The sequence below is a fragment of the Toxotes jaculatrix genome, chromosome 2 (assembly GCF_017976425.1).
Source record: "Toxotes jaculatrix isolate fToxJac2 chromosome 2, fToxJac2.pri, whole genome shotgun sequence".
NCBI classification, from domain to species: Eukaryota; Metazoa; Chordata; class Actinopteri; family Toxotidae; genus Toxotes; species Toxotes jaculatrix.
This window is the reverse complement of record NC_054395.1, coordinates 3933657-3950263: the sequence shown is the minus strand read 5'-3', so window position 1 is coordinate 3950263 and position 16607 is coordinate 3933657. Positions and strand designations below refer to the sequence as shown.

Here is a 16607-nt window from a genome sequence, read left to right as displayed (position 1 = left end):
TTTTGTGTACAGTTTTAATTTGTGTACTTTAGTTTTAGTTTAATTAAATCCACAATGTAGTTGTTCTCATTTAAATATATTTTTCTGTTTCTGTTGTCAGCCAGCTCAACAAGCACAACATAGTGATTTAATCACAAACAGGTGAAGCACAGTTATCAGAACATTGCTCAAAGAGCTATTTCATGCTTGCACTGCGTCTGAAAAAAATCAGCATCAGTCCATACTAGTGACAGCAGCTGCATTTGTGATCAGCTATATAAATGATCTAAAACACGGGAGCAGGGTCTGTGGATGTGCCTGTTTGACGTGGATGGAGGATAGCATGTGATGTCAGTGCTTTATGCAAATACAATTTGAAATGAAATGATTTTATTGGCTGTATGCAAGGAACTCCTCTATATACAGAGCAATAGAGAGAAGCAACAACCATATTCTGACACACAAATACTGTATATATAATGTCAATTTTCTGTATTGATTTCTGTCAAAAGGAGAGTAGACGACTGGTGGTGTGCACAACAGATATGCATGCTGCAGCACAACATGCCAAGATGCTGTACAGTGAACCTGTACATTGCCTTGCTGCACATACCTGCCAGTTATTTCCTATGAATCACTTTGTGAGATATAAACAACTGCGAAACAAAAAACAATATTCAGAATAAATAAAGAAACAGGCATGTAGGGATTTGACAGAGCTAGAAGCAGAAACATTTTCAGTTACATTCATTTGCACTTATGCAACCAAGTGGTGAACACTTCCTCATTCTGCTGCAGCATGTGGCAGCAGTGTACAGTTCAGAAAGTCCAAACCTTAAAAACATGACTTAAGAAGTATTAGTGAATCTGCACCATGAGGAGGAGGAGGATTAACACCCTAACACAGCTTCCTATGTGTTAGGAAAGTATGTGTGTCTGTTTATGCCCTATTTATCAGAGCACACAGGTATCACCAAGGCCAGTACCAGCTGCAAAGCTGCTGGTACTACTTTGCCAGCTTGGCCTAATTTAGTGTTTTGTTAAAAGTCTCCCATTGTTGGTCAAACCACAGTGACATCCTTACAGTCCTCATAGTTAATATCAGCTCTGACAGTAATGTGGGTCAGCTCTACAGTTGGTTCCTCTCCAGACCCGGGTTCCACTAGTTCTGGTCTGCCCGACTGTTGACCCCTGGCCTGAGGGAAGGGGAAACCATCCAGGGGGGCATGCTCTATCCTGCACAGGCTGTCCTCGCTGTCACTATTGTAACCGGGATTGGAGGCACTGACAAGGCTGCGGGCGGGCCAAGCCTCCTCTGAGAGCAGACCTGGCTTGTGCTGCATCACCTGAACATCGTCCGTCTGAATGGCCTTCTCCGCCTGCCAGACACTGATGGGCACCTCCACGTCCTCCACCACGCTCGGCTCCACCTTGCGGAACGTGCAGCGGGCATACAGGCCAATGCAGAACATCTCCACAATCACACAGTAGTGGTATATCACTGAGGTTGAACAAATAACACAAGATACGGGTCTGAGGGGCAGCACACATGTATCGTTGCCTCATGTTCAAATTTTTTAAGAGAAGTGGCATTTCAGTTTTACAGTGCAACAGAATTAGCTTTGGTTAAATTTCATAGGGCTGATTAAAGAAACCAGTCATCGTTTAGAAAATTAAAACTTTTAGTACTCTAGTGCCATGATTTCCTACATTTCCAAAATTGTTAAGCTCAAATCATATTTTACGTGTGTGTGTAGACATGAAGTCATTGTCTGTCCATTTCTACATTTCTACAAGTGTTCATGTGAAGCAGCGTGCAAATGCAGGTATTGTACATGTCAATAAATGTGTATGAATGTTCACCTCTGCACTCAGTGTAGTGTATGAAGAATACATTTCTTGCTTCCTTAATATTCATTGTTACTTCTGCTATATGTACTTTATTTGAACAAATCCACATCTTTTATTGCACTCAGGTTTAAAATAGTTAATGGATTTGTCTAGATTCTTTCATGTTTGCCTGATATTTTCAAACCCAGGGTCTGAGGAAAAAAATATTTCATTTAAACTGAATGAAACATCTTTTATGTTTTACGTTGCTACGAATTTGTTGGCAGTGAGCCTATTGGCAAAGTCTGGTGAAGTCTGTACCCAAAGGCAAACCTTCCATGAACAACCCTGCAGACTTGAGAACCTGGGTAAGACTGGGCAGCCTTTTGGGCTCTAGGCTTAACTAGAAGACATCCATCATCTGCTTATCTGCAAGTAAAGGGAAGCCTAGATACTTTGATTCAGCCAGTATGCTGGATGGATTCTCTGCCATCCCTGTGGTACCTTCTGATTGTGTTGCTTCGTATGTATTTGTTCTGTGGGGAAAATTTTGCTTCACCTTTGGTCTGAACACACCTTAAGGCAAATAGAACATCTGGTAAAACGCAAGCACTAAGCCAGAGACTGGAAGACACCAGATGTGACTGTGACTTACACTGGGACCTGGTCAGGACAGAGAAGGGTGGTGTGCAGGGGATAACCTCCAGAGCACCCATGGTCTCTAAGATGCCACTCTGCAGTCCACACAGCACCAGCACTACGATGATGCAGATGAACTTGGCTCTCAGTCCATAGCCGTGCAAAGCGCTCTTAGTGGCTTTGTAAAACAGAAGGTGGCCATAGAAGGACACAAAGGTTGACACGCATATGATGCCGTTCACATACAGGTTGGGGTTGACTGAATCCACCTGGAGAACAAGAAGATGGTTTTAGTGGCCGCATTAGTTGTGACAGGAACAAAGGAGGATGTCAGATGATGCAGTATAAAGAGTGACATAGTCCATGTTAGGAAGATGGACGGGTCGATGGGACTTCCGCAGACTTTCATGGGGGACTGTTGTTTGTTTCCCATCTTTGCTGTTTCTTTTATCCATGACCCTAGTTTCAGTAAGTCACTAGCAGGGCATTCGACTTTTAAGGCTTCATGAACTAGTTCATACAAATAACCACATCTGCTGTCAAAGTGGTTCTAGCTGTTGAACCATCCCCTAGTTAAGCTGCTATAAGCCTAGATTACCGGGAGACTTCCCATGATGCACCAAGCTCCTTTCTCCTCCTTTCTCTCTCCATCTTTTCTCATTCATATCCCATTAATACTACTGTTACTAACTCAGCTTCTTCTCTTTCCTGTACTTTTGTTCTTTCTCATCTCTCTCTTCTCTTCTGCTGTCACCCTCTGCAGGTTCATCTGCCTCCAGAGCTGTAGAGTCTGGATTCTGACAATGTACATAATATTTTGTCAGTGTGTGAAAATATTTTCATATTGATTCAGTTGAGAGAAATATATGAAACCACAATAGGACTTGTGGTTAAAGAGCACTTAAAAACAATCTGGTTTAAAAAAACATCCTTTAACAAGTGCATGTAGAAGAAGGGCTGGGTAAAATCCAACCATAGAGTACAATCCATTACACCACCACAGACTACAGCCTGATGATCAATGCTCATTAGGAGAATAAGCTCAGATTGAGGTCTGAAGAAATGACTTACATCACCGTAGTCGTACTGTTCGTCTGTCCACAGGACCAGAGTGACAAAGAACAAGATGCTGCGGACAACAGAGAGCTGTAGCACAGCCGCCATCATCCAGCCGCGGCTGCTGCTAACACACAAGAGAGGGGCTGAAGCCTTAACATGTTAGCAGCATGTCAAGTCACATTGTCTACACACTATGTTTCATACAATCATGCAACTAAGAGGACTTCACACAAATACAATCAAATTAAACCACTGAAAATACATATATGCAGAAAGCCCAGGTTTGTGCAGGTAGATAACTGTGGCACACAGTGGAGCTAACAGTCACCAACACAGATGTCTCACACAGCGTCTACCTGTTGATGGCTACCATTGGGAGACAGCAGCAGCAGCAACATGGGAAAGGATCTGGAGACACCTGCTGTCCAGACAAAGCAGCCAGCATACGAGCTTTCCCTCCAAAGAAGTCGGTGATCAATCCCATGAACTTCAGCAAGGTGATGGAGTGATACCTGCACGGACGCACAAATTCAGACAATGTGCAGGACCAGCATGCAACAGACGTGATGACAGTCTTTAATTACAGTCTCTCATTACAGTTTTTAATTTGACTCACAGTGAAGCGATGAAATTACACAGTGAAGAAGAACGTGGCACGTACAGTGCTATAAGGGAGGTCAAGGCAAATACCTAAATTAAAAAGAAGATTCAAAGACTCAGGCACGATGCATGGGGTGCAGGCTGGACCAAAACACATTCACGATTCTTAAGATTTGGATGTTACCGGGTACATTCCTAATATCCACAGGTAGAGCCGTTTTCGTCTGGCTGAGGAAACATGGCGCAGGAAGAAGCCCACTTCCTCCAGGAACACCCCTAGTAAAATGACAGCCAGGCCAGCCGGGATGAGGAAGAGCCACAGATCATCCTTAATGGCTGAGAAAAGACAGTCACACAGTCTGATCAAGAAAAACACACCGTCACACTGAAGAGTTGGCCATAAGTCAAACATTTAAGTTTACTATGTTCAGAATCATGTCAACAATGCATAGCACTGATTAATGACTGGGCTGAAAGCAACACATGAGGGGTGATCAAAACGTTCTTGGTTCAGCTTTTTGAGTGACTCTGCAGAAAGTTTGAAGTTAATAACTTTTGCGGTTTATCTGTTTTGGGTAGTTGAAAACTGCAAGTCAGCTCTGTCTGAGAAAATGGACACATCGGCCTGCAGTCATCAGCGACCTCAGTCTCCAGGGCTTATCATCCAAGGAGGTCCACCAGGACAAGGTGGCATCACTAGGTGAGGGAGCCCCTGCTTGTAGCATGGTGAACAAATGGGCTACGGAATTCAAACACGGCAGAGAGCATGCAAAGACGACACCCGTCCTGGAGGGCTGGTCTCCGTCACCCTTTCTGGAGGTCAAAGATGTGTTGACTTCTACAAAGAAGTCACTATGCATGTTCCACAACGACTGGACTAAAAGTGTTTGAATGTAGGAGGGAGCTATGCTGAAAAATACATGTGCTAGGTTTTCTAAAATTGTCTCCTCCTACCTTACCAAACTTACCAATCTCCTCTCGCAGACTACACCACTTTTCACCAGAAGTGTCTTGTATTCCTACACACACAAACGTTTACCAAGCCTGATAATAAGACTTTCCCTTTGAACACAGTTTCACTGTGATTTAAAAAAAAATGCTCAGAATATATGGGTCTAATTTTCTCCAATGCTGAGATGATGCAGGTTAAACATTTTTAGTTTATTAAATTTATTTTCCTGGTGTTTGCCCTCTACAGTTTATCCCAAAACAAGTGTTCTCCCATTTGTAAATTACAAAAAATGAATGAATTTGTATTATTTCTAATGGTGTTTAAGAAATGTTTTCTGTGTCCAAAATATTCTTCTTTTTGTACAAATCCTTTCATACAAGCAGTTCAGAAAAACATATACACATCTTTTCAAGTATTTAAGAACAGTGGCGTATTATTCCGCCATTACTGCTCAGTCCTGGTTCCATTCAGCTGCTGTTAGAATACAAATGAAACACCCTCAGCCATCTAAGAAAAACCAACACTTATTTGCTTAAAAATAATAAAATAATATAAAAACCAAAATCAAATAGGGTGAAAGGGAAAACATTTATAATTATTATTTATCGACACCATAAGTAAGAAGAGAACTTTACTCACCACTGAAGATTTGTGAGGACAGAGGGATCTCAGGCCCAATCCAGCTACAGTTGTCCCCTCTTCCCATTCTTATTACAATACAGCTCTACACTGTGCCCTCCGGTCACACATCAAATACATACACAGGGACAAATTTATTACAGCCAGCTACAAACACTTGCTTTTGAATATGGGCCAGCCTGACGGCACAGAACCAAACTAGCCTCGTAACGTTCCTGGATCAGGGATGAGAGGTTGCTCAGAACGATTCCCACAGACTTTAGTCCTCCTGTTGTTTTCCGTGTTGGCCTGAGCAATTCCTGTTTGACTGGAGACATTAATGATTGACTAGATACAGGTAAGAGGACAGGTGTGGGATCCAAGTCCATCCAAGAGGCTAGAAGTTCCTCAGGAATGAACAGCTCATTTAAAAAAAAACACACAAAAATGTATAGGTTAGTTTAAACAAATCAAAAGAAATCAATATTTTTATTATGGACTGTTGACACAAGGCAGGTTGGCTCCATGGATTCATGCTGTCGACCCTACCATCTGCAGCCTCAGCACAAATCCAGATCCACCAGACCAGGCTACGGTTTCCCAGTCTTCAACTGTCCAGTGTTGGTGGTTCTGTGTCCACTGCAGCCTCAGATCCCTGTTCTTGACCAAAAGGACTGGTTAATTCTGAGACACTTCTCTGCTCAGCACAGTTGTACAGAGTGGTTATCTGAATTACCGTGGCCTTTCTGTCAACTCCAACCAGTCTGACCTCTCACATCAACAAGGTGTTTCTGTCCTCAGAGCTGCTGCTTCACTGGATGGTTTTTGTTTTTGGCTCCATTCTGAGTTAAGCTCTAGAGACTGTTGTCTGTGCTGTGTTGACCTGTATCTGCTGGACTTTATTCTTTGCACTGCTGCCATATGATTAGCTGATTGGACAACTGCATGAATATCTGCATGCAGATGTACAGGTGTTTTAGTCACACTGTTTGGCTTTTACAGCACATGTGCTGAAGCTGTTTTCAGAGAAACGGCTGTAAAACATCTCTGTCCACTACCTGCCACAGTTTAGTCCCCCACAGCCCCTGGCTTGTGACCTACTCTACATTTACAGGAGATGATTCTACATGAATTAAAAACTGTTAATAAAGTTTTAATAGAGATACCTCTGAACAAGTGGATCCAGGCTGTCAAACTCTGAGGACAGCACAGAGATCAGAGCCTGGATGCTGCTGCTCGTTGTTGAAGCAGAATTGACACCCTGGCCTTTTTTGTCCTGATGTTAGTGCATGCCTTTCAAGCATCTGGGTCAAGAAGCGCCCTGGACCACAGACACGCACACATACATCATATAAATCACAGTATCAAGAGGTGGAACCAAAATCATGGATGTAACTTGCTCCTGCAATCATTTGCATCACCTGTATTTATGGCCCCGTTCAGACTTGCCATTTAGGCCAAAGACATACAATGTTCACAGCATCATTCGGTCGAAATTTGTGTAGATTTTTTTGAAGATGAAGTCATCCAGTCATCGTGACAGAGAGTCGAAATATTTCCTCAGAATGGATGTTTCAAATTCAAAACAGCCTGCTAGCGCTGATTGCCATACATCGGTTCCATTTGGCCTTCGCAAATGGAACCGATGTAGGTGTTTAAGTTGCATAAAGCACGGAAGTGAGATCTGATCACAAGTTTCACTTAAGACAAATGTGGAGACATGCCCATTAGTACCTTTGTACTTGTCCTTGTAAAAACACATTATAAATAATGTGATGATTATTCACTTTAATGAGTGTTTTTGAGAGATGTTTATTGAGGTAGGTGACTATAATAAATGTGAGAAAAAAAGTACAGTAAAAAAAAAGAAAAACAGATTCAGTTGTAACAGAAGAACATATAAAAATCATGTATGTGTACAAAAACATGCTGAAGTGCTGAAATGTTTTTGGACATGGACGTTGTCCAACACCAACTTTACAACAGTACCATTAAAAGGTCGAGCTGACCCAATACATGTACCTTTCTGCAAACAGCTGTCTGCAGGCCAAAGTAAATGCTGAGTGTTCTGGTCATATTTTCAATACACTGAAATTTGCAGACTGATGCTTTTCTGCAGTTCATCTCAATATGTTCTGAAATGATCCTCTCACCCTGCATTCGGCATCTCTCCTCAGCAGATTGGTCACAGTTCCAAACCGGTCAGAGGACGTTTCTACATTAACTTTGTCCTCACATCCAAAGTGTCCCTGTCTCTGCCTGTGAGAACTTACTTTAGCCTGCCTCTCACAACAAGTCGTTTCCCACTTCAGGTCCTCATGCTTCACTCCCATCTGATAGAAACACCCTGATATCCACCGATACAAACCCGTCCCATCTGCTCCACTGTCACTGAATTAACCGGTAGAAGACCCAGCAGGCAAACACAACCCAGTGGCTCGCCCAGCTCAGTTCAGACCACCTCTGGATGGTGTGGATGGCAGTGTAGCCCTGCAAACAGGAGAGACAAGCACACATGTGGAAGGAAATGCATCACACCAAAGGCTCTCAAAGGTTTTTTTTTCCCATGACCTCATCTGTCTTACCTCTTCTACTTCCTGTTCATCAACTCCAGGATCAAACATGGAGCCCAGGTAGGTGAGGTGGAAGATGGCCAGGAGGCTGAAACCCAGGTTCAGCACCATCACCCAATACCCCTACAGACCAAAACAAAACGAACAGACATCTTTACAGCCCATATAGAGACTTTCCAGTGAGCTGAAACAATTCCTTGACAAACTCCAGTAACTCTATTCCAGCAGGATAATGCTCCATGTCACAAAGCTAAAAGTCGTCTCAGACTGGTTTTATGAACATGAACAGTGAGTTCAGTGAACTTCAGTGGCCTCCCCATGTCTCCAGACCTTTGGGATGAGGTAAAACAGGAGATTGGCAGCTTGAAAGAGGTGATGAATCATGTCAACATGGAGCAGAAGCTCAGGGTGAAGGTAGAGTTGTACCTTCTTGTGTTGATGGCTGCAGCCTGAGTTACAGGGCCTGGACAGGATACAGGCACTGAAGATGGATGCAAGCTTCTTCCTCAGAACTGAGGATGAGAAAGAAAATCATCAACCTCCATCATTCAAGTGTCAGGGGGAACAAATCAGCTGCAAGAGGAAATGTTCTTCATACCGTGTTCAACATATGTGATGAATCCCAAAGAGAGCAGAACAGCTCCCAGGTGAAAACTCAGACCCTGAAGAAAACAAACAGCACAATTAGCTGAAGTAGTAGAACACATGTTCACTGGACACATAAGTCCAGTTTTTGGTTGATGGCCGTTTTTCTCACGATGACAATGAGACTGAAATGAAATAAAAAAGCGTCCTTTTGAGACGAGGACTATGGTGAAATGTTTCATCAACAAATAAAAACAATGTACAAATAAATAAAAGAACATTTTAACGCAAAGTCTTAACTCAATGGCCTGCATGAAATCACACACCGTAGCACCTAAGCAGTAAAACCATACACACCACTACGTCCTGTGGATCTTACCCTCAGTAACATTCAATTATTAGACATGAAGCTGCAACAAAACAGCTGAGACAAACTACGAAAACATGCAGGTAGCACGCTGACATACATACGTAGTTGTAGTGATTAGGATTAAACTGACTAACCACGGCAGCTGTTACACAACAACAACAACAACAACTACGGCAACAGATATTGCCTCCAAATGCTTAGACAGAAAAATACTAACTAAATCCGGTGTCAAAAAGAAGACTGCGGATAAAAGTGTTGGTCGTCATACTAACATGCAGTAAGGCGCTGGCGGTGTATGTCACCAGGATGGCTGGAAAAGTCCCCAGCTTCATGGCATTTTTAAAGACATCTGAAGAACATGGAAGACAGAGGACAGTAAACACTGCTAAACATACAACATCAATAACAACATATAAACACAGCTTTTTCATCATAAATTGTAAACACACGTTTTCAGTGTGTGTCATTTGTCAGCGTGACAAATGAGGTTGGACTTAAACTACATAGTATCAGCCAGATAGTGTAATTGCCAACAGGGCTGCAACTAACAACCATTCTCATTACCAAGTAATATGGCAATTACTTCTCAATTCAATGTTTAGTTCAAATTATTTTACTATTTTGTTAAATAAAAAAAAATATAGCATTAAGAGTTTCTGCTAATGGCAACAGAGGAGTGAAAATATTAGCCCTGATCGTGTTTGAGACCATGAGCAGCAGTTTCAGAGCTAAGTCCTGCATCTAACAGGGTGAATACTCTGTGGGCTGCTCGGTGATCCTGGAGCGGAGGCTGGGACTCACATGTTTTCAGCCATCGGGACATGGGGATGTTCCAAGATGTCACCACCAACACCATGGAGCGAGGCATCTCCACGCTGAGAGGCTTCACCACACTCATGTCCCTGCACCACACACACAGGACGAGGGAATTACAGTATTAGGCATTCACGCATTCAGCGTATGTAGTTGGTGTTTTGAGAAACGTGCTGATGTTCTTTAATGTAAATCTCCATCGCATGGGACCCATTTAGATGTATTACACCCATTCTTGCCCTTCTTCTTCCCTCAGGCCCAGCTGAACTTACCACCTGATGTGATCCTTTTCTTCAGTGAATCCTGCTCCTGCCAGCATGCTGGTGCCTTCACTGAGGTGACCCACAAAGTAGTTGCTGAAGTGGAAGGACACTGCATTCTCATAAGCACGCAGCCACCTGTACAACACACACACACACACATTATGCTTGGTTTTTTTGTTTGTTTTTTTTGCCCCCAACTCCTATTTCAGAAATATTCACAAACACAGGCACTTCAGTCTTCCCGATATCAGCCCGTATACAATCATGTTAGCCTGTGTCCCCTTCATCTCCTTTCACTGTGCTCACCTCAGCACCCTCAAACTGATATGTTACATGACAAGACATGTATGATATTCATATCCGATTATTACTTGTATTTCCTGTTGTACTTCACAGCTTTCCTTTAAAGCTCCATACACTTAGGTTTCAACTAGATATCTGAACCATCTCCATGACAACGGAGCAAACTCCATCCACTGCCTGAGGCCCTTGAGATGCGTGGACTTTTGAGTTCAGAGTGTTTTTGTCAAAGTACCAGGGGGTGGATTCAAGTACAGCTTCGCCCCACTGGTGCTATGATGAAGAACAGTGCCCTTAAACTGGAGAGATGGCCATGTGCTTTCTAGCACTATGAACAGCAGCATTGATGGGAGTAGATTAATCTCCCTTATTCAGGTGTCGTTGTAAACACACTTCAGTAGGCGTATGGCAGCCTTTAAAGAAAGCCTTACCTTTCTCAAATGTATCTTGGAAGCAGGGAAAAAAAGACAGACAATCTGCTCTCAAACCAGTGTGTTGTAAAAGTTGTTCTATTGGCAAAACGACTTCAGCTGCAGGAGGACAACGATTTAAATAAAAATTTTGTCTTACTTCTGCGTGACTGTGTTTCCATGGATGGGGATGAACAAAGGGAAGAGGTAAGGGGCGACGCAGGTGGATACCAGCAAACAGATCTGACTCTTCAGAAGGCAGATGGAGGAGTTCAGCAGCCACGACCAGCTCTGAGGGACAAAACAACTTTGTTACCACTGCAGCGCTTACACAGGAAGAACAGCATGAAGGCAGAGGAAGCGGGAAACGCCAACTGCTTACCAGCTTTCTGCCTTCAATGGCGTTCTTGTAACTGGAGAAGGTGATCCAAGGGCCGAAGACAACGGTGCCCACGAAGAGAACGTAGCCCAGGAACTCGGCGGGGGAGGGCAGGCTGCCAACTGCTCCTCTGTCCAGGTCAAAGGCCAGAGAGATGGCCTTCATGGCCACCACCATCTGAGAGCCTGACACACAGACAGAGAGACACACACACACACACACAAAATCACAGTCAGACAATCTGAGTAAGTTCTTTTCAGTCTATGAACAGCTTCAGACAATGTTATAGTATTTTCACTATTTTTCTGACACCAGTCGTTATTCTGTGTTCGCACTGACAATTCAGGCTCCAAAGTAAAACATCAATGCAGCAAAAGTCAGTTTATTTGTCAGTTTAAAAAAAAAATAAACAAAGCTGCCATGGAAGTATTCTCAGACCAAATGATGGAATATTTACCTCTTATTTTATGCCAGGTCACCATGTCAATTAAATGCAACTCTCTGAAATGAAGAAGTAGGAAAAAATTAATAATATTACATTATATTATAATATTACAAGACTTAAATTGTACAAGAGAGACTAATAGGTTTCCACGACTACGTATGAAATGAATTAATGGGGAATTTGCACAAAATTACTGAGGAAATTGTGAAACTACCTCCAGGAAGTGTAGGTGTTGATACAAACAGACACACACCTGAGCACCAAAAAGAACTGACAGTGCTGTTCTGTATTTATTTATCATCCACATCAGCGCCCACAGCATGTGCGACTCAAAGAACAGGAGGAGGCTGTACATACCATGTGTGAGCACATCAACAGTGACTACAGTCACTGCTGTTTCCAGGAAAAACTCTGTGATTTTTTTTTTTTTTGCAGTATTTTCTCACCCAATGAGGAGGTAGATGAGGATGACAAGTGAGAGGAAGAGGCCTTTGGCGCTGGAGTCTCGACTGAGCAGCAGAACCAGGTAACAGAGCGCACAGAGCAACAGCACCCACAGCATGTGCGACTCAAAGAAGAGGATGAGGCTGTACATACCAGCCAACGCTGACACTACATGCTTCACAGTGGATACGCCCACTGTGGAAGACAAGCAGGAAAACACTTTGAATTACAATCACAAGTCTGACAAATGAACTAGTTTGAAAAGTATTTTTCTCTGTTTCATTGTCACTTGAGGTAACAAGGTGGAAAAGCATCCGAGTACAATCTTACACTGAACTTGTGCTGGAATCAAGGAACATTATCTCAGTATGTCAGTAAAGACAACTTCCAAATTTACTTTCAGCTATGTCAATATCAAAAATAGCAAAGATGAGCTTTCCTGTGAAGGCTCCTGCTCGCTGACATGCAGTGACTTTAGTACAGCTCACCCAGTCTGAAGCAAAGTCTGCAGAAAAGGCAGAGCAGCAGCAGCCTCCAGACCTGCTGCAGACCCTGTTGGACTGTGCTGAGACCACAGCTCTCAGCCAGCTGGTGCCAAACCACGAGCCTGCTGGACATGTCCATCCTGCAGCTGCACACCCAGAGTAACTATTAAGAAATCCATTACAGCTTTCATTAAGGTATGCAACCGATGACAAGAAACAAAGTCAAATGGACAAATAAATTATCATATCTAAAGGACTATCTCGTCTAATACTTAGATTAGATTTAGAGGTAGATTTCAGAAGATTGCAAAAATGCCGAAAACAATTTCCAAGGTGACGTCTCACTTTAAAGACAATTAGTTAAAAAGGAGAAAGGATGTAAAGAACATCCTCATATTTCGTGCTTAAAAATGTTATTACTATTATTGCATGCTAACTTCTTTACACACTCATAATATGTTATTTTAAGGCGTACTACCAAGCTGTGCATTTGAATAAATAATTAAATAAATAATTTCTTACTATCTAGCGCCATTCAAACTAAGCTTTAACTTCAACTTTTCGAACTTTATAAACACTAAAACTCAGCGACAGAGTTGCATAGCGTTAACCAATGTAACCGTAGATGCTTTGAGATATTTGGCTGACTAACTTTACCGGTAACTTAGTTAAGTAGTCGTGGTTAGGCGGATTTTAGCTCGCGTTAGTTGAGCAGAACAAATCAGAGTAGTTCAGTGAAGTCTGGCAGAGCCTATCGTTTCAGCCTCAGTTGTAGTCTGAACAGAGCCGCAGTGAAACAAGGTTACGCTACGCTACTCTGGGTTTAACGAGTTGAGCTAACGTGTGTTTAATTAGTTAAGTTAAGCTAACCTGAGCTGTGGCGGCGGGTCCAGACCTGATACTTACCGACGTATCACCTTCTTCTTTTCTCCTCCTCCTCCTCCTTCTTCTTCTTCTTCTCTGGCAGCTGCTGCTGTTACTTGCGCTTCTTCTTCTTCTTTGTGTACATTAGTGGCTGGGAAACCAACTCTAAAGGTGCATACCGCCACCTACCGCGTCGGAGTGTGTAAAATCATTGATTTAGATCAACTACAAGCACAGTTGATGTGTTATTGTGCAGTTCCAGTCACATATCTGGACAAACTTGATGATGTGTTTGTGACTGGTACCTTCTGCTCATTAGAGCACAGCTGTCTTTGTCTGTCTCTTTATGTTTTATCACGGTTTTTGTATAGAACCATGTAAGAGCCACAGTGGCGCACTAACTTTGCTAAACTTGCTCTACGTAGACCAGCTCTGCAACTTTACACCGAGTATCACGCGACGAATTCATACAATTAGACAAATGACCATAGCACTTTGTATATTGTCCTCCGACCTTGCTCCTCTTCTTCTGCAGGTTTAATGTAAGTTAGGCACCATTTTGGCGCTACCGCCACCTACTGTATTCAAACATTAGAAATAAGCTCTCTCCGACCTTGCTCCACTCTTACTGCTGTTTAAATAAATATGTCACCACGAAAAGATGGCGTGAGAAAAAGGCATTTGTGGCATGACATCGTGAGATCTGTAGAGGTTTATCTCTGGCCTTAAAGAAAAAAAAAAAACTAACCTTCCTACCTCCTACATTTCTATATTTATATTTTTATTTCTTATTCTATTTTATTGCTATTTTCTTGTTGTTGTATTTATAATATTTAGGTGTATCTTACCTTACCTTACCTTACCTCTTACCTGTTCTTGTTGGCTTTACCGGGCCCTCAGTACCCAATTTTGTTTTTATTCACAGCCCCAGCATCTCTAGTGCATGTGCATGCTTGTGTGTGTGTTTAGTTCACTTGGTGTGGGTAAAATGCAGGGAGTAATTTCCCCAGGGGGGATCAATAAAGTAATTTAAAAAAAAAAATAATAGAAATGACAATAAACCCCTTGAATCCTAAACTGAATCCTAAATCCTCCTTTGGTGGAATGCTTTTACTGTATGTTTTGTATCATTCATTGTATTTGTATATTTGTGTAACTGGGGTTTCAGTGTCATCCTCTAAGGGTGGGTTTCCTCCAGGCTTTATCTGCCAACTCTCCCCAAACAACAGCCTAAATACAGAGGCTGTGCTGTCATTGTCATCATCATCGTATGCTGATGTGTGCGTGTGTGTGTGTGTGTGTGTGAGAGAGAGAGAGAGAGAGAGAGAGAGAGAGAGAGAAAGAGAGAGAGAAAGACAGAGAGAGGAGGAGGAGGAGCTATTATCCCTCATCAGCACCATTATCTGAAGTGGTCTCAGGAGCTGAGAGGAGCAACATGTGCTGCCCATCAGTGACCAGGAGGAGAGGGTTTCAACAAACACTGTCTTTCATGGAGACAGGACAAGATCAGTGAAATTCAGTTGATCCTGCTTACTAAGACCAGATGAGATAAGAAAGAACCGTATTCATCCTCAAGATGTTAAGATGCTTACTTATGTGCAATGAATAAAACTACGTTATCATGTGGCACTCTTGTACTGTAAACTGTACACGTGTTGCATCCGTGTTACAGATCTTTTAGTATCAGACAGAGAGTGGATATGGGGAAGATCTAATTCACACTTTTAATTTATTTTGTATGTATTTGATGATAAATGTAGAGTTTGTTTGAGGGTATTGTCACCTGTCATTGGCTGTTATGGGACACAGGAACATGGCTGTGCAGAGGGCAGTGAGGAAGTGAACTGTGACTGACTGATAGATGACTTATAATGTATATTATACAGTACTAATGTATGCTATACAGTACTATACAGTAAAGTTAATTAATACTACTACAACTAGTAGTAATAAACGAGTAGCCTATTGCTGCAACTGTGGCCCACTCAGCTGGTTTTAAGTAACTATGTGTTTTACTTAAGGAGAGAGTTGGGTGAGGTCCTCTTCCTCCACACCGCGTCCTCCAGCTGGTTTGACGACCGGTCCAGCAGTCCACGGACCGGCCTCCATGATTAGGCCGAGGCCGGTTGCAGCTCTCCTGTGCTCCTGCAGGAGGCAGTGCAGTGGGGCTTCTGTCCATGGTGCTGAAAGATTCGGCTGGCCCTGTCCGGGGTGCTGAACAGCTCAAGGGGCGCTGGGCTCAGTAGGAAGCTGCCGTGTCACCGACTCGCTCCCTTCTGCTGTAAGCTGGTGCTGTATCGTCGTTGTAGCCACCGTGGTGTTCCAGCGACCGTCTGTCCGCCAGCCCGGTGATGTCGGAGCGGAGGGGGAGGGGAGGGCAGTAGTCTCAGCGTAAGGTAAGGCTTTATGTCTCCGTGACAAAGAGCGTGAAGCGGAATTACTTGTCGGTATTTTCTTGGGCCCTGGCCGCGGGCCTCACGGTGGGTTTCACACTGAACAAGGGTGGGGGGGGAGGAGGTGGGGACGTGATGAAGCGACATTAAAGATAGCCCATCGCGGATGTCAGTGTGTTTTCTGGCGTTTGTCCTTTGGTGGAGAATAATTGAAGCTCGCTCCGAACGTGCAGACGGTCGGGCTTTTAACCCGATTATTATTGTGGGTCGTTATTTCCGGCCTCCACGATGGCGGCCCGGTGTCGGTACAGGCAGTTTAATGGAAAAAAAAAAAAAAAAACAGAAACCGCTGATGGCCGTTTACGGCGGCTGTTTGTAAGGTTTTGTGTTTTGTCAGTGTGCCAGGTTAGGACAGGAGACAGGCCTGTTCCTCATTAGCAGCTCGGCCTACATCACTGCTGTCAGCAAGAAGCCTGTTACCCTGTACCTGACACTTGCGTTCTATTTTATTATTATTATTATTATTATTATTATTATTATTTATTTTTATTTTTTTTGTGTGTAAAATGTTCCGCATAGTGAAATGTAGTAGCGGTTAATACACAT

The 16607-nt window shown here is 43.0% G+C and overlaps 2 protein-coding genes across 4 annotated transcripts; both read right to left on the bottom strand.

Moving 5' to 3' along the window:
- Positions 1 to 1040: 1040 nt before the first annotated feature.
- si:dkey-16n15.6 (organic solute transporter subunit alpha) lies at positions 1041 to 7844 on the bottom strand. Its single transcript, XM_041052166.1, has 8 exons — positions 7831 to 7844; positions 5699 to 5766; positions 4292 to 4443; positions 4124 to 4197; positions 3864 to 4019; positions 3520 to 3631; positions 2465 to 2717; positions 1041 to 1480 (listed from the first exon to the last, which is right to left on the bottom strand). The coding sequence occupies exons 1-8, from the start codon at positions 7842 to 7844 to the stop codon at positions 1041 to 1043; spliced, it is 1269 nt and encodes a 422-aa protein (XP_040908100.1).
- LOC121198450 (protein-serine O-palmitoleoyltransferase porcupine-like) lies at positions 7481 to 13675 on the bottom strand. 3 transcript variants are annotated; one of them, XM_041062632.1, is made up of 13 exons: positions 13651 to 13675; positions 12748 to 12907; positions 12262 to 12454; positions 11828 to 11871; positions 11374 to 11555; positions 11152 to 11282; positions 10291 to 10416; positions 10007 to 10107; positions 9478 to 9554; positions 8849 to 8912; positions 8677 to 8762; positions 8263 to 8373; positions 7481 to 8167 (listed from the first exon to the last, which is right to left on the bottom strand). In XM_041062632.1, exons 2-13 carry the CDS (start codon positions 12881 to 12883, stop codon positions 8066 to 8068), a joined length of 1353 nt encoding a protein of 450 aa, XP_040918566.1. In that variant the 5' UTR covers positions 12884 to 12907; positions 13651 to 13675; the 3' UTR covers positions 7481 to 8065. The 3 variants fall into 3 exon arrangements, with proteins under 3 accessions (XP_040918566.1, XP_040918574.1, XP_040918557.1); XM_041062640.1 differs by having other exon boundaries at positions 12748 to 12890; positions 13651 to 13667; XM_041062623.1 differs by lacking the exon at positions 13651 to 13675 and adding an exon at positions 13402 to 13543.
- Between the last annotated feature and the right edge of the window lie 2932 nt (positions 13676 to 16607).

Bases quoted from the DNA above. Each gene is read 5' to 3' on its own strand.
- si:dkey-16n15.6 (XM_041052166.1), bottom strand. The intron at 4,020-4,123 runs GTGAGTCAAATT...GCGTCCGTGCAG, and splicing joins TGTAATTTCATCGCTTCACT to GTATCACTCCATCACCTTGC. The intron at 2,718-3,519 runs GTAAGTCATTTC...CTTGTTCTCCAG, and splicing joins AACAGTACGACTACGGTGAT to GTGGATTCAGTCAACCCCAA.
- LOC121198450 (XM_041062632.1), bottom strand. From the start codon at position 12,883: ATGGACATGTCCAGCAGGCTCGTGGTTTGGCACCAGCTGGCTGAGAGC. The intron at 12,455-12,747 runs GTGAGCTGTACT...TGTCTTCCACAG, and splicing joins CAGACTTTGCTTCAGACTGG to TGGGCGTATCCACTGTGAAG. The intron at 8,913-9,477 runs GTTAGTATGACG...TGTTTTCTTCAG, and splicing joins CCGCCAGCGCCTTACTGCAT to GGTCTGAGTTTTCACCTGGG.